Source organism: Protopterus annectens, chromosome 1.part1 (assembly GCF_019279795.1).
Source record: "Protopterus annectens isolate FY-2018-M chromosome 1.part1, PAN1.0, whole genome shotgun sequence".
NCBI lineage: Eukaryota > Metazoa > Chordata > Ceratodontiformes > Protopteridae > Protopterus > Protopterus annectens.
Window position 1 is genome coordinate 1,097,456,136 of NC_056726.1, and position 23,946 is coordinate 1,097,480,081.

Below are 23,946 nucleotides of genomic sequence, written 5' to 3' on the forward strand. Positions count from 1 at the left end.
TTCCCATTTTTGCATATTCAACAGTGACAAATAATCTACAGACAAGGTTCACACTCTCATTTGGCTAGCCCTGCCATGGTTTGTCCTTGTACACCACACAGTCACAGGCACACTAACACTTATGGCCATTTTAGGGTGTCCAGTCCATCTACTGCATGTCTTTGGAACATGGGAGGAAACTCACATAAACACAGAAAAGACATGAAGACTTTGCACAGAAAAAATCCCAGTCGAGAATGCAACCAGAAAACATCTTGCTGTAAGGAGACAATGCTATCTGCTGCACCACTGTGCTGACCCCTACCTGACATATAATACTTAACTAAGAACTACTTAAAAGTTTGAATATAACAGTGGTGTTTTCACATGCATCCAACAAAAATAAGCCATGTAGTCGATTGTTCATCAGTGTTTATTGTTATTTATACAGAGACATCAGCTGTTTAAAACCTGCAGATGTTTTCATTGTAATGGCAGCAATCAATATAAAAAAATACAGTTTTTATATGCATTAATAAGAGTTATACCATACCAAAGGAAGTGAACTCCATCCACTCAGCAGACATGAGGGATTTTAGCAGAACCATTGTTTTCAGTGAAATATGTTAACACAGCACAGATAAATAAATAGATAGATAGATAGATAGATAGATAGATAGATAGATAGATAGATAGATAGACAGATAGATAGATACATAGATAGATAGATACATAGATAGATAGATAGATAGATAGATAAACAGATGAATACATCACGCTCAGTGAGAGCAGAGGTCAGATATAGGTTTATAGGTGATTATTAGGCTAACAACTACAAGGTCCTTTTTAAGCCTAGCCATGAATCCCAAATATCTGACAAGTTCTGATAGCCTTGATACGTATAAGCAGGGGGTTGGGAGATGAAACATACAAGCAGGGGCCTGGGATAGTACACATACATTTTAGATAAAGGAGCTAAGCATAAATAATCTTCTTACTTGCCATGGATGAAAATTGTGAATATTAGAGCAGGATCCGTTAGTAAATGGTCCCCATGGAGATGTGCATAAAGATAGGCTATGTAAGGCATGTGTTAGCATATAGACAGCATTGTGAACACTGTAGGTGAAGCGGAATTCCTCCTCCTCATACACAGGTTTCCCAAGTGCAGTTAGGCTCTCTGTACCGGTACAGGGTATTGTTACTTTTGCTGCATCCTGTGTTGTAACATTGTCCACCCAGCTACAGCCAAACACATCTGACCAAAACTCTTTGAAAAAGATATCATCTGTGTAATGAGAAGGCTGTATATTGTACAAAAACTCCCTGAAACCTGGAATGTTGCCTTTATGAGCATAAAGAGTAACTGTGCCATTTAGCAGCTTCTGCCTTACAGCTTTGGAAAAACCAGGGGCAACTGACCACCCGGAGGGTCCAAGCCAGACAATGTCTTTTACATTATGTTGGTAAAGGTCTTCCATTAGCTTGTACATTGGCTCATATCTAGAGTAAACCAGAATAACCTTCACAGATGTTGTCCTTATCAGTTCAACTATATGCTGAATTTTTGCTTCTGTATTTTGTACATAGATTGTTTCTAGAAATGCCACGCAGAATCCATTTTGCTGAAGTACATCCTTTGCTCTCTGTGCTCCCAGAACACCATAATCCTTATCAGAAGCCAGAATTCCAACCCAATTCCAACCAAAGTGAAGAATGAAATGTGCTAAAGCAACCGCACCAAAGGAATCACTTGGTAATGTGCGGAAAAATGATGGGAAAGTACTCCTGTCACTCAGTGTGGAAACTACCGAACCATATGCAATCTGTATCAAGTAAACAATGAGGCATTAGTCCTAGCTTCCAGTTTGCTGTCACAGACTTTAGAAATAAATATGTATTGCTTAAACTGTTGTGCACATTTTGAGCTTTAAAATGTTACTAAATAAGTTTTATATATGCAACAGAGTAGATAAATTAGCCAGTAGACCCCACACAGCAATGCTTGAAATATATATTTGTACTTTACATTAACACATTACATAGATGTAACAGCATGTAAAGACAGACAACTATCTATTCTCAGGAACTAAGCAGCAGGCATGGTTCATTTACTCTTCCAGAATTGCTTTTCTTAGCTTTGCCCAAAATAATACAATCCCTGGCATTTTTGGAAGACCTTGCCTTGCAGTCTGTTCAACATACAAGTAACCTCTTCCACGCATTCCCAGCTGTTTCATGAAGAATGTCTTTATTATGTCCTGGTTGACTGCTGTCCCTTTACACTGGTAGGCCTGCCCCTTTTTCTGTTTTCTGCATTTCACCTTGAGCTGCACGCTATCACACTGTCCCCTATGTGTCTCATGCGTCCATATAACGTCCCCATTTTCATTAGCCTCTGTCCTTCACTGAATGCACTGATTTCACAAATCTTCTCCTTATTCTTATATCCCCTGTCATTCATTAAATTTTTTTCTCATGGTGGTCTTTCTTTGCACCTTCCTGACATATCTGATATTCCTATCTCTCTGCATGAGGACCAGAAATGAAGATGTTACTGTAACTGGGGCCTGACCAGGGAACTAGAGACAGTAAACATAATGGGCAGGATTCACGAAGCATCCGTGTAAGAGTTACAAGGCTTACACGGAGGCTGCAGTTAAATGGTGTGACGTCAGCATGTCATGCATACGCATGAGGGCATGCTGAATCACACCTAAGGCTAACACGGTCCATGGAAGATGGCAGGGGGCGTGTCCGTAGGCTGAGCCCTGCAAATGGACACGCCCCCAGAAGAGTAAAAGTCCCGAAAGTAAACCCCCATGACAGAGCCCGTGTAAATGTGGATAAACACAACACAACACATGCCCCCACAGACTACGAACATAAAATGTAGAAATGAACATCTTATAATTTTTTTTTAAATTGTAAAGATGTTTGCCCATGAGTACACTCGTTTGCGCGGGCGTGCCCATAGCGCAGCCACAGTTAGCAGTCAGTGGGAAAGCATATAAGAACTACATATACAAAGTAAGCCAAAAAGCAATAGTGTAGCAGTACAGACGTTGGCTGAAGAGCAGGCAGTCATGGTTCGAGCCCCCACAACATAAATTTTTATTTTAGTGAAATAAGCACGAAACAAGTCCCTGACATATATGTACACATATAAAATTATATTTTATGTAAAATGTAATGAAATAGGCCATGTATTTTGAAGAAATGTGAGAAAAAAAATAATAAAAAATATCAGATGTGCCTATAGCTGAGCTAAAGTCTAACAAGTTGAGTACATCTGCCTGTAGGTGAGCAGTGTTTTAACAGGTATAAAATGAGTGCCCGTAGGTGAGCAGTGGTTTAACAGGTGTAAAATGAGTGCCCAGGGATGAGCAGCATTTTAACATGCTGAAACTGTGTGCCCGTAGCTGAGCTGAGCGTAATATGCGTGCTGACAGCCAAATGACGCGTAAACCAGCGTAACCCGTTTGCGCGGAGCTGCACGCCGTGCCAACAAGCTAACCGACAGGCAACGTTGAGCAAGCTGTATCAAAACTGCCTTTACACAGACACACCTCCTAGCCTGTGTAGACAGTCATAAAATATAAAAAGCAATGGCCAGGTTCAAACCCAGGATACCATGCACTATAGTCAAAGTACTGAACCACTGACAGTTGCACTTAGAAATGCAGTAATAGCATATATATAGGAATGAATAGAAAGAGGAGCATGACAAAGCAGGTTTTGTGAAGCTGATACAATTCCAAAATGGCCAATCACAGATAAGTGCGGGAAAAACGGCATATATAAGCCCCATAGGCGGGAATACACAGCATAACCGATTGTAGAACCGACTTGCAGCCAGAATGTCAGGTGTAGGTGAGGGTAGTTGCTTCCGAGCACAGAGGTGGGGCGTTGAGGAGTCCAAATATATGGTTTGGCTCCTTGTCCACAATCATGAGGCCCAACTCATGCAGGGCCAGGTCCTGTGGGGAGCATATAGGGCTGAGGCGTGGGACCGGTTGGCTCATGATCTCACCAGTGCCACCGGGATACCAAGGACTGGTGAGCAGGTCTGTCACCACCATGCGGACCTGAAGAGATGGAAGCAGGACCAACTGAACCGTTGGATCCAGTAGGCCCGGCAAATGCCCAACGCCCCACTACTGAGTAAGTTTTCTCTTTTCTCTTTCTCTTTTCTTTTCATTTCTACTCTCCCTATAACACTAATACCTTTCCCTACTCACTTTAAAGCATTTTTAGCAAACTTTATGTTATATTTATTGTAATTACTATGTATGACATTACTATCTATGGTTTTACCTGTTTCATGCTACTATAATCATTGTTTAACAATTATATAAACCTGTAATAAATACTGGAGCTTTTCTCCCCGGGCCTCTACTGAAAATGGACATATATCCAGCTAGACTAGCCTGGTCAACAAATGTAAAATAAAAATAAATAAAATAAATAAAAAAAAGTTACATCTAATTATTTATGTAAGAAATTAACCTAGCTGATATTATGGAGATGTGTATTCCAATATTACTTTATTTATATTACAGCTGCAGGTGTCTGTTCTGCGAACCGTAGAGCCTATGGCGATAGGCTGGCATGGTTGCGCCACCAGGCAGGTCAGTAATTCTCTCCCTGGAACTGTAAATAAATATATAAGTATGGCAGTTAGCAAAAGAGTGCAGTGTAGTCACTAATTAATAAAATGTGCAAGTAACAGTGTAAGAGTGTTTGCAAGTATTGCTTGATTACAAACGTGTGATGCAGCCTGTAATCCAAACATAAAAATTAAACAAGTCTGAAATAAAGATGTCCCGCCTGTAATATAATAGTACATAACCTGCAGCAGGCTGAACAGTACAGCTGCAGAAGCTGAGTAAAACACATGTGTAAAATATATCCCTGTTGAAATACAGAAACATGACAGAAGTGAGACTGTTGGAAAGGATTTTCATAACTACAGGTAAAACATGTCAATAAAGCCTAGAATTAAGTACCATCCTGAATTGTAAAAATAAAACAAGTGAGAGAGTGTGAGAAAGAGTTATGAATCCACCAATAAAGTAGTAATAACTCCTGAATAAAGTATACTGCAGTCAGTACAGAATGAAATGAATGTGACAGGCAGAACCAAACAGTAACATGTGTTGAAAACAGTACCACAGCTGGAATGTGTGTTCCAAAATCTGGATATGTTGCTCTCAGTCTGCAATATGCAGATAGTATGGTTGTCTGAAATACCACACATCCACAGTTGTCTATAGCTATATAAAGCAAATGTAGCAGGATAATGTAGCTGAACAGAGCCAGATATGAATGTGTATGAATAAAAATGAAAATGTATATTGATGTAGCAGTAACATTCCTATCACCAACCTGAAGTAGTTATCAGATAGGAAACTGTAGGCAGAACTGTAGTGTGTATATATATCTGCAGCTATTAGAAATGTACAGCATATGTATTGGTATTTGAAGTTGTTAATTAAATTTTCTTCACCCTACCCTATAACCACATATAATCCATTCCACATGAAATTGGTATGTGCAATCACAATTAACACCCCTGGACATTTGTCCTGTTGGTTCATACATATTTGCATGTATGTTGATGTATCTGCCCTGTTCATACATCCAAACCTGATGGCCTGTTGCCATCAATCAACCCTGCATTTTGTTGGACTGTGTATTGCTGTTCAAATTATGCATGTGTTATGCTTGCTGTTCAATAGTTTGAATATATGAGTTTTTGTTTAATGGGAATACTAATGCATGCTGTTGCAACTAATTGTGAATGGTATTGTACGTTACTAACCCAAACTGTCATAACATAATGCAAAACATAGGACGACAGGGAAGGCGGGTTCCAGCGGACCCACCTCTCCCTCCTCAGCTGGCGAGTGCACCTGGCAGTAGTGCCCAAGCCGGACCTTCCTCCGGTTGCCCTGTGCCACCTGCGGGAGGAAGCGCTGCAGGGGATGGGTCTCGTCCCCCCTCTGCAAGTGTGGCTGGAGGAAAACATCCACTCACCCTCCGTAATGTCCGGACTGTGGTGCGTAGGGAGATCCTGGACGCTGTTCTTGGGCTCCTACACCAGCTTGAGGCACGGGTGGCACAACTAATGGACGTGGCTGCTGCCTGGCCTACACAGCCCCCAGCACAGCCCCGTACTGGGCAATGAAGCACAGTGGCAACTGCCCATGGGTGGGGATATCAGTTCCACTGTTGCCATCTGTGGGCATATGGGCTCTAGATATCCAAACATCCATCCCCGTCAATTGTGTAACCCCCCCACATGTGTCATACACCGCCCCTGTATGCGTCTTGTTTGTCTTGTCTGTTAACCTACACAACCTACCTCCCCAGATATACCGACTTCCTGTATCTGACATACCACTCTCACCTGAAAAAAAAAAAAAAAAAAAAAGGGCACTCTGTACCCAAAAAAAAATTACGCCCCATACATAGCTGCCCATTTCGCACACATGTCTGTTGGACATGGAAACTGTCAATTACAATTGGCTGTACAACAAGTATTATTGTTGTCCTTACACCTCTCTCAGGGGTGGAAGGTTTCAAATGTCACACCAAATTACAAACATATGCACAGCTGTTGCTGATGAAGAAATGGGCAGCTATGGGCCTTGCCTACATCCCTCCTGCAAAACCCAAGCTTGTTTCCCTACTGTCTTACCCTCTTTGTGACCTCTTTTTCACCACTTTCCTGTCTCCCCATTTTCATTTCTTTCAAAGAAATTAGCGTGGGTGTGCACAAGAGTAAGCACTTTTAAGCAGTTGTAAGCAGGTATGCACGGAGCTGAACACAAGTGCACATGCGTGATCTCCGCACAAACCAGCGCTAACCCAGTTACAACTGCTTAAAAGTGCCTTAGTCATTCTGAATGACAAGGCCTGTAGTCTGCTAAAAAGCAAAATAAAATCCCACTGTCAGTCCCGAACAGCGGACCTTGGAAACAGTAGTCTGCATGACTTACCACTAAGCCATGACTGTTATACAAGAACGTTGTGCTACAATAAATATATCATGCAATAGTAGGAATGAATGTAAAGGGAATATAGGATGTGTAGTACACAAAGCATGTCATGTATATTTACTGTCAAATGTAGTGGATTTCTATAATAGTAGTGTGTGAACAGAAACAGCCATGCTAGTTGGTAGCTAGTAGGTAATAATGTCACTGTAGCACCTTGCAAGCCACACACATACTCACAGCAGGATAATCACTGCCCATACCCCACAACCTCTTACAGCAACACATCCGGACTAAGTAATAAAAAATGTGGAGCAAAGGCCCAAAAACAGGGACACATTCCAAATATTGCTCCAACAAACATAGACAGTTGAGAGAGTAACAGGTTTTGCAATATGTTGGATGTTTGGAAGGGTATGAAGTCTGAAACTGAAATGTTTGTCACTATAGTCTGACTTGAGCCCTGAGTGATTTGCCAGAAAAAGCTGTTTATGAGATATGGACCAAAATATGAGGCAAACATGTGGACATCCTGCAAATATCTGTACACTTGAGAGGTCTGACACTGCCATATTTGAATAGTTAAGAGCCTAGACATAGCAACAGTGACTGAGTTACAGCAATGCCCCACAGACTCCCTGTGAAATGTACAAACAGTAGGCAGAAAGTTGTTACAACACATGCAATGGTAACTATGAAGTACTGAAAGTATGCACCACTTGCAAGTCGGAAATAGTGTAGTAATACATATGCTCATGATAACCCACAGTCACAACTGCAGAATACCAGACAATTTAATGGGTGTACCCCACTGATATGTACCATTCCATGAGGCAGATAAAAGATGCACCTGAGAGTCTCTGGGGCCTGCTCAGCAGCATACACAAATACCCTAATAGATGTCAAGGCCCACACCATGGCCAGACCACACTGCATGCAGTAACACCCTAGCAGATATAGTAAGCATTCCAAGGTGTGAATGTACATGGAAAATAGGAAAGCCACAGCAACACACTACAGTCAAGACACCTAGCAGGCATACAAGTAGTGAATGTAAAGGGCAAATATTGAAGCCATAGCAACAAAGTGCAAGAGCCACTGCTATATACCAGTTACACCACATGTCCCACAGGAAAGCACACACACCCACATTAACAGTAGTAGTAGTCTTAGGTGTCAGTGTACATACACACTTAGTACAGGAAACTGGAGAAATGAATGGAGAAATGTTAATCTACAACACAGCCAGAAATATGAGAGAGATACTAACCTTTACACTCACAGAACAAGCATACCAGCATGGTCCCTGCCCTTAAACTCTGAAAGGGCTATGCCTATCTCACATACCTTTTTATAGCACTGTCCTGGAATCACAGTGAGAACTGCAATCTGTACACAACTGGCTGCATGCAATTAGCAAATGCTGGCTAACAATTGGTGCAGAGGCCATCACATGGACATATGCAGATACCTACTACAAAAGCATGCTGTACTCCCAGTCCACACGTGCAATACTTTCATTGCACCCTCAGGAGGTAGGGAGAGAGAGAGAGAGAGAGAGAGAGAGAGAAACATACACAAACAAAAACACTCGACAAAACCTACTAGAAAGCTGACATCTGTCAACTGGAGCAGCAGCACGACACCAATCCAAAAGGCAACGCAAGCAGCTGTGACAAACACAGGTAATGTAAAGTAATACTTTAAAAGTCTACATACTGTGAACCCTCCATATGTGTCATTGGTCTGTATCTATATGTATATGAAGATGTGCATAGGGCAGGGGACATACAGCAACTATAAGTGAAGGATGTACATACATATGTATGTGAGGGCATCTATGTGCACATATCAATGTAGGTTGAATGTAGGTTGTAGTGCAATGTACAAAGTAGGTTTCACAGTTATGTATGTTTAGCAGTATGTTAGTGTGTGTATACAGTTTTGTAAACAAACATGTTGATATACCTATCTATCATATGGATACGTATGTATGTCAATATATGTATGTATGTATATATATAATATGCATATATGTATACATAGATAGAGAGGGATGTAGGAATACATAGACAGATGTAGATAGATAGAATATGTACAAACATATATATGCAATACACACATACAGATATAGATATATGTAGATACATATACATAGACAGACAGATCTGACTATCTACAGATATGACTGTATATGACGATCTCTCACTCCCCCTGTCCCACCCCCTCTGTCACTCTCACCCCCTCTCTGTCACACTCCCCCTCTCTCCATATCTATAGCAATATATGTACATCAATATATATATGTGTATATGTATACAGACATATATATATATATATATATATATATATATATATATATATATATATATATATATATATATATATATATATATATATATATATATATATATATATATATATATAGAGAGAGAGAGAGATGTATAGATATTCTGAGTGAGGCACATGTGTACAGATGTATTGCAACAGGTGCCTAGTGACAAAGGCATGGAGTGAACACCAGTGTCGAAACTGGAGTACCATACCCCATTTCAAATCACCTACACCAGTAACCACCAGATATGTGATTGGCTGCCCACCACTGCATGTGTCAGGGGTGAACAAGGTCATAAATGTGTGCAATAGTCCTCACAATGATAGTCACAGTGGCACACTATTCCTGGAATACCTGTACATGGTATGTGTCAGCAGACATGGTGTGTCAGCTATGGACATGTAGGTCAGTGTACCCCTCCACACCACACAATGGCTGCCACGGTATGTACCTCACATGACAGCTACAGATATGGAGAAGGACACAGTGACATGTACAACATTGTGACAATGCACTCAAACACATTACCAATGCACAGTGACTGACAACACCACAGAGTGCACACATACTTCCCACATAGATGCTACCACTCCTGGATTTACATACTTAAGTCACACCCATGACAGATGTCCAACAACCATAGTAACAGCTCACACCATCCACAACCTAAATGACCACTATGTGTCGTCCTCGACACCGCAGTAGAGAGCACATGGCGGAGGTACAGGTTCCTACCCACAGATAAGACATACCCTGCAATAAACCACACAGTGTTAAGAAGCAAGACTCCCCATCAGTACATGTCACACATACCCCTGCTGAATGTTAGTCAGATAGGTAATATGCCATATGAGTCACCCTGTGTAACTGTTTGACAGGAGCAGGTACCATCACATCACATGTGTCACAATGATCAGGGTAGCTGAACAGTATGCTGCTGTAGTCCCAGGGGCAATAGCATATTGTATTGTATTGTATTGTATTGTATTGGTATGTAGAGGTGCCTCCTTTGTGGAGTGGAACCACTGCTGCTGTACGCCAGTGTACAGGTACACATCCTGTAGTCAGGCTAGTGTTACATAGCACTTCTATATGTGTGTTTAGCTCCTCTTGGAGTTCATGTAGCATGCAACCGGGGATACCATCAGGTCCCATTGATGCTGTGTTTTTTGCTTTTCTGAGGGTGGATCTCACCTGGATATCTGTGATGACAGGGAGGTTACATTCAGCTGGGATAAGTATGTCTTTGTTTGGGGGAGAGGGAGGGGGGAATATTGCACTGAACCTGTCTGCCACAATGTTGCCAATATCTGTCGGTTCAGTGAATTATTTGTTGTTGGGTACTAACTATGAGCATATTGGAGGGTTTATGACCAGGTTTCTAACATAACTGAAGAAGGCCTTGTGGTTATCTGTAGTGTCGCCGGTGATTTCCCTCTCAAAGTTGCCCATGGATGTTTGTATGAGAGAACATAGCTCTTTACTAGTGCTGATCAGACATGCCTTCCCTTTATGGAATTATGCTCTGTCTTGCAGTAGCTTCCATCTTTTGTTATACTATCTGTCTATGGCTGGGGTCCACCAGACAGGATGCTTTCCCTTTGTGGAGAGTGTCTTGGTCTTATATGGATTGCATGATCCATGCATTCTCGGAGATGTCCGTAGAAATCATTTGTGAAGGAGTCAGCATTGTGGGTTGTGGCTTCCACTGGCCCAGTAGGCTTAAAGGATACCATCTCAGTCTTACGAAGTGTAAAGTTTGCATTTGAAATGTTATTTACTGTAGTCGTTTGTGCTGGTGGTGGAGGTGGGATATGTATATCCAGCACATTTAGTTTGTGGTCAGATCACAGTAGTTGATGATGTACCCCATACAGTACCTCGATACAAACCCCCAGAGTGTGGATGTGCTTTGGACCTGAATCAGTGTTCTGACTGCTGGGGTTTGGTAGTATGTTGTATGGAGTGTGCCAGGTACTGTTGCACAGTTGTTGGCTGAGCACTGATACCTGGCCATTTACATGTGTATCCACCAATAGACAGACAGATGCTATATATGTGAGATATGTTGTATCACAACAGTCGAGTAGCATGTGTAGTATGTGTGCCAAATTCTGCTGACATATTTTGCTGATATCATTTTATTTCTTTTTCAGGACCATGGCTCACCAGTGCAATCCAGCATACTCTGCAGCTGAGGATGAGGAAATACACCAGAGCCTGGTGCGGGATTATGCAATACTCTTTTCCCGCAACAGCCAAAATCAGCAGGAGAGGGCTGCACTGTGGCAAGACCTGGTCCGTCGGGTAAATGACATAGGCACGCATAATTGGACATATGAGCAGGTACGACATCACTGCAGTGATTTAATCAGAAATGTCCATCAGCATGCATCGGATATCCACAGGCAACAGGTTGCCACAGGTGGTGGGGTGGCTACACATGCCCCACTCACCAGACTGGAGGGACTACTCATAAGTGTTGTGGCTCCAGCCCACCAACAACAACAACAGTAGCAGGCATGCATTATGATGGAGGCTGGAGCCACACAGCACCATGACTACGAGCGTGCAGGTAATATGGCATATGTATAGTTGACTGTTGTGTACACTGGTAGTTAATGCATGTGTGAGGTGTGTCCTTGGTTTGTAGCTGTCATCATAGTATTTAATGTGCAAGTGTGATATTCTCAATATCAGCAGCTGACCTGTGAAAGGCAACTGTTGTACTACTGACCTGTATCATACTCAGTAACAATGGCACAGTTGTGCCCACTGACATTAATTTCCTCACTTCTGCAGGTCCCTCCGGTGTAACAGCAATGCAGCCTATCCATGCTGGTGAGTGTGTATTAACAATACCTTTAATAGTCTTGATAGTAATAGTAATATTAGGCTCATTTAGTAGTGCATGTAGTGTGTATGCATGCAGGTGTGTCTGTGTCTGTGCGTTGATATCTTGCATACTGAGTAGTGTGCAAGTGTGCAACTGTGTGCAAGTGTGCAAGTGTGCATGTGTGCATGTGTGCATTGTGCATGTGTGCATGTGAGCATGTGTGCACCTGTGCACCTGTGCATGTGTGCATGTGTGCACCTGTGCACCTGTTCATGTGTGCATGCGTGCAGGTGTGCACCTGTGCATGTGTGCACCTGTGCACCTGTGCATGCATGCACCTGTGCATGTGTGCATGGGTGCATGGGTGCACGTGTGCACGTGTTCTTGTGTGCATGTGTGCATGTGTGCATCACTGGTATCATTGTGTAGACATTGTAAACTGTGTTTCCTGTTTCCCTCCCACAGGTTCTGGTGCTGCTCTGGTATCATGCAGCAGGGAACCTGAATCAGGTGCCCCAGGTACTGATAATGATGACATCTGTGTAATGGCACAGGAAGGTGTGCCAGGGTCCGTCATTGGTCAGCCAATTGACAGTACACAGCTGTCAACCCCATCAATGTGCACAGTCATCCTGCCAATACATCCTTTGTCACCAATGTCCCTAGGTGATGGACAGGATACAGTGGGCATTGACCAGGGTAATGTGGTATCTGTGGCACATGCTTCTCCACACAGCAGCCATGGGCATGGCCCTGAGATGGTACCACACAGACAGATGTCCAGTGGTTCTCGTGGGAGCATCCGTGGGTGTACTGCCCCTGTCAGACGTGCCCACAGAGGTCTTACAACCTCAGCTATGTTTCAGGCTGTCATGCAGGCACAGTCACGTATGGAAAGGTACACCAGACAGGGTCTGAGGGAGCTGAGAGCATGTCGCACAGCCATGACTGACAGTATGCGTGACATTGCGGCTGCCATCTGTAATTTCACCGATGTCATAGACAGACGTTGTGGGGACATATTAGATCAGTTCCACAACTACATGTCCATGAGCTAGGGCAATGGTGGACGGTTGAGGCATCGACATGGGCGTATGCCAGCAACAGCAGCAGCTGGCAGTCATCGCGGACGACAACAAGGCTGCAGCTGCCCTCATAGTGCCAGCAGCAGCCCTAGCAATGCTGGGTCTGTGCTGTCATCATACCACCCCAGGAGACCACATGCATGTGGCTCTGGACAGGCCCAACAGGGATCTGTGTCCAGTCAACGAACACCTGCTTCTGATGACAGTACCCAGTCTGGATTGGTACCGGATACGGTCCGTAGCACCCCTACAAGGCACAGGTACCGTGTCCGTGGCCAGAGACACTGATCTGTATGACCTGGCAGGTACAGTCTGTGGCTGTCCACAAACACCGGTATATGGCAGCTATGAGGTGGAACTGTGTGCATCCATACACACATGCGAATTGACAACACCTAGGGCTACCGCATACACGCACACACTGCATCAACATTGCCCCACCTTGTACTTCTGTCCCTCACCAACACACATACACATGCATGTCGGTTGGTGGTATCAGTGGCAGACTCAGGCATACCAAGTTCACACCCTGTGCATATGATGAAACTGTGCCACCTCCTGCAATCTGTAACATCAGTGCAGGTACAGGTTAACATGTTGCTGATGCACAGGGTGACTACATAGACGTGTAGTAATAGTATCATGTTGTTAACAGTACTGTGTGCTGATATAATTGTGGGTATATCCCAGCATGCCTGATGCAGTAAGAGTATGATTGTCTTGTACTGTTGTCTACACCCATGGTAAGTACCATAGTGTATCATCTGCACATGTTGGCATACTGGTGGCAAGGATGTCAACAGAAGACTACATACATAGGTAGCACAGGGGATAAGGTAATGAAAGTATTGATACGCAATGATGGACATGTAAACTGCAAGTGGCATGTTGCCCTCACTGGACTCTGCAATGCGGATGTTTGAGGATGTTGATATGTGTGCAGTACTACACAACTGGTACAGGACACACAGGAGCACCCTAGCACTGCAAGCTCACATCTCATACCATGCTAGACAGCCCCAACACACAAAACTAACTGTCACAGGAGGGAGAGTCCCCATACATGTCAGGGATACTGTGGTGTCAGGCCAGGTAGTATACATCCTACTAAGTATGGAACCACTGAGTGAAGGCTCAGTGTCTGTTATTTGACATGTGTATTACTGCAGGTGTGAGCACCTGGGTTTCCATCCGGTTATTGTACATCCTGACGGTACATATTCTGTACACTTGTGTATGCTGAGACTGGACCCTGGCCATCTGACCTGTGTATTTCCATGTACATGTGTATAGTGCCTGCATATTTGCACTGTTACCTACTGGAAGTGGTACAGCTTGTTTGTTGTACAATGGACTACATGCAGCCCTGCTTACTGTAGCTTTGTTTGCATGCATGTTTGCTTGCAGTTACCCTGGAACACTGATTCCACCTGCAATGCAGATTTACAGAGCTTCTGTGGATTCCTAGTGACATCTGCATAGCTTACTATATGTATGTCCATGTCTCACTTGGCAGAACGTCACTGTTTGTCCTGTTCGCATGTACGTTGCCTGTGACACATTGCATATGACTTACCTGGCATTTCACCACGTGAGCAGTCATATATGCCAGTGCTAACTAATCACAGGCACTACACCCTCACATACTCACCTTCTGTACCTTGTTCCCCATTGGCCCTATGTGCTGTTAATCACCATGGCAATCACAATTCTATGGTAGCATGTGCAAAGGTCACTTGTCAGCCACCTCTATGGTACAGTTGTGGAATATGTGAGTCATGTGGCAATGTCACAGCTGCCACATGTACACAGTCAACCCTCTCCCCTACACATGGATGTACAACACATGTGTGAGATGCAACCACATAGCCAAACTGGGGACTAAGCACTCTGAACCCAGTACTGGCATAACCTGTCAGTTGGCATGAAATACTACAGTGACTACGATACCAGTCTGATATAGACCTACACTGACAGCAATCCAAACACATGAACACACTGGGGCATTCGTGGAGCCTCAGAATATCATCCTGCCTGAGCAGCAGACACCTCTGCAGCTGGCACACAGGCATACGTTAAGCCGGAACACAGCACATGCAACACATAGCACACAAATCCTGTGTGCCAAACAGTCACAGCCTGTACGACTAGATAACACACCTGCTACAGTTGTGTTAGGTACCTTTATTGTCTGGTACAGTGAGGTCCCGCTCACCAGGCTGGACAAGGTGAAGGTCACAGTGATATGCCCATGGGGCACTATGGTCCACCACATAACACAAGCATACAGGTCAGTCAGAGGCATGGACACATATGACTCAGTCATTGTCCGTGCCACTATGGCTGCCCTGTGATGTATCTCCCTGGACTACATGATAGGGAACATAGAAGGGCTCTCTGAGCATGTGGCACAGGCTGGTATGACCCTGACCTTGGTTGGCATCATACCCTCACCAAGACTGCTGAAGTATTACTGAATGCTGATGAATTACTGTAGCTACAACACCCTAGCTGAAAGGTTCCTAGCATGTAGTCACTGCATTGCTATGGAACAACTTGTTATCACTCCTACAGCAGGTGAAAACATGCAGCACCTATTCATCAACAACATGTAGACTATATGCCCCAGACCAGATGTGTATCCCTCACCACTAGGATGATACCATATACAACTCACACTGTATATACACATACCACATGCAGCACCCGCACAGAAAACCACAGTCATAATGTTATTCAGTGCAAATACCATGTATTCACATGTGGCAGGCATCAGGCATGGGAACTATTGAAGGTCACAGGTATATATGTGTATTTGGCACACACATACATCATCTGTGTGCATTGCCATTACTGGTTTAATCGATGTCATGCATTATTGTGAACAACAACCCACACACATGGGCATTCTGTGTGACAAAAACACACGTGGCATTTGTGGAATTCAAAGCCATAACTAACTGCGTTATGACAGTAGTGAGAGACGCAGTAGTAGAGTGTGCTATTTGCATTACTGGGAGATTTGCCCTCTTCTGCTGTACTTGTAGGGTGCTGACATCATCTCTGTGTAGAGATTGGAATATACAGCAGCTGGTGTGTTGTACTGGTTGCCAAAAGGGTCAGTTCTCTCACACATGTAATTGCACTCACCCTACTTCCACCGCCCCCACACACACTTGCAGGACTCAAACCTCTAACTAACTATGTTATGACACTAGTACGAGACACAGTAGCCAAGTGCGCTATGTGTATTACTGGGAGGTTTCTCTTCTCTGGCTATACTTATAGGGTGCTGACATCATCAGTGTTTAGAAAGGGGAATGTGCATCCTGTAGTGTGTTCTTCGAGTTGCCAAAAGAGACATTTTTTTCACACAGAATTGCACACACACTAATCCCCCTCATCCAAACACACACACTGAGCATTTGCAGGATTCAAACCCCTACCTAACTATGTTATGACACTCCAGACGGATGCATTAGCGGAGCGCTCTATTCGCATTACTGGGAGGTTTCCCTTCTCCTGCTGTACTTATAGGGTGCTGATATCATCAGTGTTTAGAAAGGGGAATGTGTATCCTGTAGTGTGTTGTCCTAGTTGCCAAAAGGGACATTTTTCTCACACAGAATTGCATACACACACTGAGCATTTGCAGGATTCAAACCCCTACCTAACTATGTTATGACACTCAAGATGGACGCATTACTAGAGTGGTCTATTCGCATTACTGGGAGGTTTCCCTTCTCCTGCTGTACTTATAGGGTGCTGATATCATCAGTGTTTAGAAAGGGGAATGTGCAACCTGTAGTGTGTTTTCCTAGTTGCCAAAAGGGACATTTTTCTCACACAGAATTGCACACACACTGTGCGTTTGTAAGATTCAAAACCCTCCCTAACTATGTTATGACACTAAAGATGGACACATTAGCAGAGCGCGCTATTCGCATTACTGGGAGGTTTTTCTTCTCCTGCTGTACTTATAGGGTGCTGACATCATCAGTGTTTAGAAAGGGGAATGTGCATCCTGTAGTGTGTTTTCCTAGTTGCCAAAAGGGAAATTCCTCTCACACAGAATTGCACACACACACTGAGCATTTGCAGGATTCAAAGCCCTACCTAACTATGTTATGACACTCAAGATGGACGCATTAGCGGAGCGCGCCATTCGCATTACTGGGAGGTTTCTCTTCTCCTGCTGTACTTATAGAGTGCTGACATCATCAGTGTTTAGAAAGGGGAATGTGCATCCTGTAGTGTGTTCTCCTAGTTGCCAAAAGGGACATTTCTCTCACACAGAATTGCACACACACCAACCCCGCTCAACCACACACACACTGAGCATTTGCAGGATTCAAACCCCTACCTAACTATACTATGACACTTGAGGGAAACGCATTATCAGAGCGGACTATCCGAATTACTGGGCATCTGTTCTGCACCTGCAGTATTTATAGGGTGCTGACATCATTATTTATACAGAGGTATGTACATCTATTACTACCTGTCAGGTGGGGGATAGCATATATATGCATTTGCAGCCACCTACTTCAGGGTCAGATATGCACATCAGCACTGGCAGGTTATGCTCTATACCATGCTTCATGACTACAGGACCTGTAACACACAACACAACCTCCACCCCTCCCACATCCAGGACACACACTTTGCTTCCCTGGGAGCGGTGCCAAGATATGAATTTGTTCACATACACCATTCCAGTTGTTAATGTCAGGTACAGGTATATTGTGTGTGGGAACTACTCAGGCCTCTACAACATTACACTACAGCCACTACAATTTATGAGTCCATGTGCTATGGCAGGACCACTCACCACAGTCACAAGGGGGAATACATATTGCACCTGACCATCTGCAACATGGGTACTCACTGTTCCACACCAGAGGTAGACCACCATTGTTGATATCTGACCATACCCACCTTTCCCTGGACATCCATATCCCATCCCCACCCCCAGTCAAGGTTGTCACTGAAAACAAAGTGTATTTATCAAAAGCAGACTTTACACTTGTGAAGACTGGGGTGGAAGACTTCAAAGGACCCATGCTGGGGGAGTATACAGGCCACTCTGCATAATCCTTGACAATTGCATTCTCTGAGCATGTGGAAGGTTTGCATTGATCATGCTATCCCAAATATACCCATGACTCCTCCACAACAGGACACCTGTCAGGTGTACACCAGCCATATATGAGCTGTCCAACAGATGGAGTGAGCTAATACATTGCAGAGCAGTAGCCCACAGAGGGAGGACATCTCTGAACAGTACTGGCATGACACTTCAATCCCTCATAATCATCACGACAAAGTGTTGACAGTGAAATTGTCCAGACACTGCAGATAAGGCTCCCCTCAGTCTGTTATTGACGCCCACTTACTGTTAGAGGTCCTCACCAACCCTCTTCCAGCACACACCAACAACATGGATGTGGCATAGCAAATTCAACCCCTGGGATCTCCACTGTGTCCCTGCTTGATGGAGGCACAGCACACTAGCCTCAAATGGTGCCTTATGTGACCTATTTTACAGTGGCACAGTAGCCTACTGTACTGGGAAGGCAGACGCCAAGCATGCTCTGGCTAAGCTTTCATTCCCTAGGGCAAACAGCCTAGTATTAACCTCTACACCCATATGTTTAATTGTCAGATGCACAATATTTGTTGCTGATAGACTGTTTGCAGGTCTTTATTGCCATAGCATTCCCTGTTTCTATGAACAACTTGTGTATCTGTGGAAGATGTTTGAATATGAGAGGGATCCACTATATCACTTATGTCTCTGTAGTCATTTAACTGTGTGCACTGGGTAGATTGCTGTAATGTGGTTGGTTCCTGGAATAACATAGACAAATACCAGATATGTGTGGCCAACTGCTAAACTGACATATGGCCTAAGTGTGTGAGCATGCCCAGTTCAGGCTTCCCATGGCATGTTGTCTGACATATGTCTCATTTATCAAAGTGTGCGAGCATGCCCAGTGTGAGATTTCCATATGTTGAACTCTGCAGTCTGCCACATTTGTGGATGAGTGTGAACTTCAACAATATCTCACGTTTATGGTTGTGTGTTGTGTGTCATGTTGTGTACTTACTGTCCAACTGCTTTGTGTCTAAACACAATAGGGATTATACTGTGCCTGCAGGGTTTGCATGGGATACTTTGCATACAGTTGTCAACATCCTTTCATACTGACCTAACACTGTAGTACCATATAGTGTACTGGTTCAGTACTTTCACTGTGGTGGACAGTATCCTGGGCTTTAGTCCTATCACTGCTTTACATTTTCATAGTGAGCACAACAGACTGGTTAGGGGCCAGTTGTGCACATATGACCATGTTGCATTATGTTCAGATATGGACTACTTAAACCAGGCTTGTCCAACATTGGTAGTGTATTCCACAGCATAGGTGGACATTGGCAAACACTAGCGATGTGCCCTAGGCCATTTCTAATGCTAGTCAGAGAGTGTGTTTGTCCTTCGACACACATTGTAACTGGAGTTTGCCATGACATATGTCATGGTTAGTATACTATGCCTCCGTCTACCTCTGACATAACAGTGATACCCAGGGTAAACCTACCATCTCCCATCCACTCATCAAAATTCCTCTTGAGGAGAGTCGATGAGTGACTCTCTGGCTAACCTGTACTGGGAGTTTACTCAAGAGTGGGGGTGGCTTCTGTGTTATGGATCATTCAGTACAGCTTGTCCTATGGATGTCAGTGCTGGGGTTCAGGTCTCTCATGTGCATAGCTCACTGCCATTCAGATTGTACAAGGTGCAGCAAGTTCATTGATTCCAGCTTGGACATGGCTTTATACATCAGGCACAGCTTGCCTCTGGGTGGGCAGTATGGCAGTGGGTGGAGCTGCAGTTTGTTTAATCAGGCAACACATGGCATCTGTTCAAGCACTTTGATACTCCTGGTGAGGTACTTATGGGGTCTTTCCAGTTGATGGAGGTGTTTGCTGAGGTACATCCCACAGGGGTCATTGTAGTCAATTGTGATGCTGATGAAGGATGACTGCAGAGCCACAATGACCTCCCCTGATCTAGATCTGACAACCTTCATGATTAGGTGGGTATATGGTATGTTTCTGTAACCACTACAGCCACATGCTTGTCCAGTGCAGGATATCTATCAGCTTGTGCCCCCAGGTCTCTTATTACATGTTAAGTACTTAATGGGTTAACACCTATGTGGTAATTGGTGGGCACTTACTGTATATCCACAGGGGTTGACTATACACTTTTTTGCAATTAGCTTGCTGACATGGCTATGGCACCAGTTGTCTGTTTCTATGTGGCCCTTTTGTGGGATGCTTGTGTCAGCTAGAGGGTCAGATATGGTGGCCAGTTTGTAGTCCTCTGCAAACTTGTTCAGACACAGTCCTTCCATGTTGGCCTGTACCTATGGGACATATATACCAAACAAGGGAAGTCCCAGGACCAAGCCTTGTGGGATGCCAGTTATATCTGGTTTGTAGTCTGACATGGCTGCAGCATTTCTGACCATGTCAGTTCTGTCCTTGGTCTGGTTTGCAACCCCTCTACTGACATAGGGGTTTATATTTAAGCTGGTGAGCTTATCTATAATGAACACGTGGGGTATTGTATGGAATCCTTTTGCAAGGTCCAGCTAGGCTGTGTGGACCACATTCCCCTCATCAATTACCTTAATGACTGTTTCAAATGAGTCAAATATGTTTAAGGGGCAGGATCTGCACTTAAGAAAGCCACACTGGGTAGGGTCCAGTGTCAGTAGGTCCCCAATATCTTTATGTCTGAGGTACATGCTGATCCTTTCCATAGCTTTGCAGACCAAGCTTGTCAGGATTCTGAGGTGGTAGTTTGCAGTATCCATTCAGGCAACACCTTTGTGGAGAAGGACCACTGTTGTTGTACACTGCTCTTTGGGTACATATCCTGTGGTAAGGCTGACATTGAGCAGTAGTGTTATTTGGCATTCCATTCTTCTTGGAGTCCATGTTGGACTCAGCCCAGGACACTATCTCATACCACTGATGCTGTGTGTTTTGCTTTGTAGATGCTGGCTGTTACCTCAGCATCTGCAATGTCAGGAGGCCAGCACTCTGCTGGGATAGATATTTTGCATTTTGGGGGGGGGGGGCGGTTCACTGCACCTGTCAGGTTGGATGTTAACAATATGTGTGTGTGTTTGGTATGTTGTTTGTAATATTTGAGTGATTCAGAGCATATCTGTGAATTCCCAACAAGGTTCCTACCATCAGTTAAGAAAGCCTTGTGATTATCTTTAGTGTCCTGTACAATTTGTATCTTCATAGGTTCATAGGTTCATACTAGGCTATTCGCCCTAGGGCATTTATAAGCCTAGCCAGAGTGTGTGTGGCTTTCGCAACCCCTTGCTATGTGAATATTATGGCCATTTATGATTTACTTTACTGTGCCTCTGTCTGGATGTGACACAGTGAAGACCCCCAGTGTACATCTACGATCATCCATCCACTTGGCAAGATTCCTGTTGAAGAGAGTCAGTGAGGGGCTCTGCCTAACATGGAGTGGGATTCCATTCCAGGGTGTAGGGAGCCTCTGGGTTATGTATCTGTCCCTCCAGCACATCCTATTTCATTATGTGTTGAGCTTGACATCTGTCACTCTCACAGCTCCGATGAATTTGGGTTTTCTGGGTTGGAGCATGTCCATTACTCCTCTGTTGGACATGGCCTTGTACAACAGGCATACAATGCCTCTGCGTAGGCAGTATGTGACTGCATACAGCTGGGGTGTCTACAGCCAGGCAGCATATGACATATATTTGAGACCTTTTATCCTCTTGGTGAGGAACCTTTGAGGTCTTTCTAACTACTGCAGGTGTCGGGTAAGGTAGTATAATAATGCTCCCAGTCTATGTTTGGGTATTTTCAGTCACCCAATATAATGTGGTTTGGAGGGCTTGATATATTCATGTATTCCAACATAGGCCAAGTGCAGTTCCTGCATACTGGGGGAGTTTAGATGGCATGCATCTTGCTGTTTAGACTTCTGGCATTGTGTAGCATTACATCTAGGTTCTTATCCCTTGTAATACCTATGGAGGTGGGTTTGTGTTTTGAGCCTTACCTATTCAAGGCATGCTGTGGATAACAACATCCTTTGCCAGTATCCATAAGGCCAAGACTGATAGGTGCACACCACCCCTAGCAGGTGGAGCATCATGTCATGCTCAGCATGTCATCCCAGGCTGGCACACATTGGATCCCCTTTGACTAACAGCAATACTTCAGCCAATTATTGCAATTGATCATCTCATCATCATATTGTGGCATCATGCTTGGTGAGGGTAGGATGTTAGTCAGGGTCATCAAGTTTGCATATACTACATGGTGTTACATTGCTTAACACATGGCATTCATGCCTCAGGTGGTGCTGCAGGGCTGCCTCTGTCGGATGCACATACTACACTCCCTGTACATGTTTGAGAGCAGGTTATGTCATTTTAGGCATCCCTGTTATTATATGAGTGAGTCAGAGAGGGGTATCATTCACAGGGTTCCTACTGAGCCAGTGTATGTGCTATGGGTTGCCTCTTTGCCAAGGCCAGGACATACTGGGCACGCCTCCATCTGCCTACTGGGGCAGGCTCACGTTGTTCCTCCTCCGAGTCACGCTTTGCCTGTGATGGCCTTGGCAATGGTGGGGGGCTGTTTGGCCCAGCCCTATGCTAGTCCTGCTGCAGCTGTTTTTGCAAGATCATATTATGCAGCATAGCACATACCATGACAATTTGGGTACATATAGTTGGTGAGTACTGCAAGGCTCCACCAGATGTGTCCAGACACCGGAACCATGACTTGAGCAGCCCAAACACACGCTCTATTACATTACGTGTTTGTGCGTGTGCCTCATTATGGCGTTCCTGTTCAGGTGTGTGTGCGTTTCTGATGGGTGTCATTAGCCACGGCTCCAGTGCATAACCTGCATCCCCCACTAAGTGTTCATGTGGGATGTCCCCATTGGCAAATGTCTGGTACAGCTGCGTCAAATGCCAGATATGGGAATCATGGTAGCTCCCAGGGCAGCCAGCACACACATTCATTATTATGCCCTGGGCATCACACACAACCTGGCAGTTGATGGAGGGGAAGCCCTTGCGGTTTATGTAGGCCTACCCTGCTCACCGTCTGGTGCTTTGATGCATATGTGCGTGCAGTCTATTGCACCCACTACCTCAGAGTATTCCGCTATTTGCTGGAAGAGACGCATATTGCTGGCCAATACCTCACGGGCATTGGGGAAATATACATGATCACCGACATGTGCTGACATGGCATACAGGAACAGGTGCAGTGCCCTGGAGGCTGATGCCTGTGATATCCCCATCATATCACCAGTTGGTCTCTGGAAGGTACCTGTTGCTAGTATTCTTAGGCCAACACATACCTTGGTTTCCACTGGGATGGGTTCCCCTCTGTTGGTTCTGTGTGTGCGGCGTGGCCTGCACAGCTCGACAATTTGCTGCAGGAGGTCTCTGTCCACTCTATAGCACTCCACTATCTCCAGCTCATGTAAACCGTGGTAAGTGACCCTGGGCCTGTACACTCTTCTCCGTCTCCTCACTGTGGGTTGTCTGGCACCATTTGCATTGTCACCACCCTCAGCAAGTCGCCTATGTCTCCTTATGACAGCTATGGCAGCCCCTAGCATTT

The 23,946-nt window shown here is 44.4% G+C and overlaps 1 protein-coding gene across 1 annotated transcript in view; it reads right to left on the reverse strand.

Moving 5' to 3' along the window:
* Positions 1 to 23,946, reverse strand: part of LOC122815461 (extracellular calcium-sensing receptor-like) — a 399,086-nt gene that overhangs the window by 206,369 nt on the left and 168,771 nt on the right. The window contains exon 3 of the mRNA XM_044087978.1: positions 978 to 1,805. Coding sequence (XP_043943913.1) covers positions 978 to 1,805 — 828 coding nt within the window. The remainder of the gene's footprint in view (positions 1 to 977; positions 1,806 to 23,946) is intronic.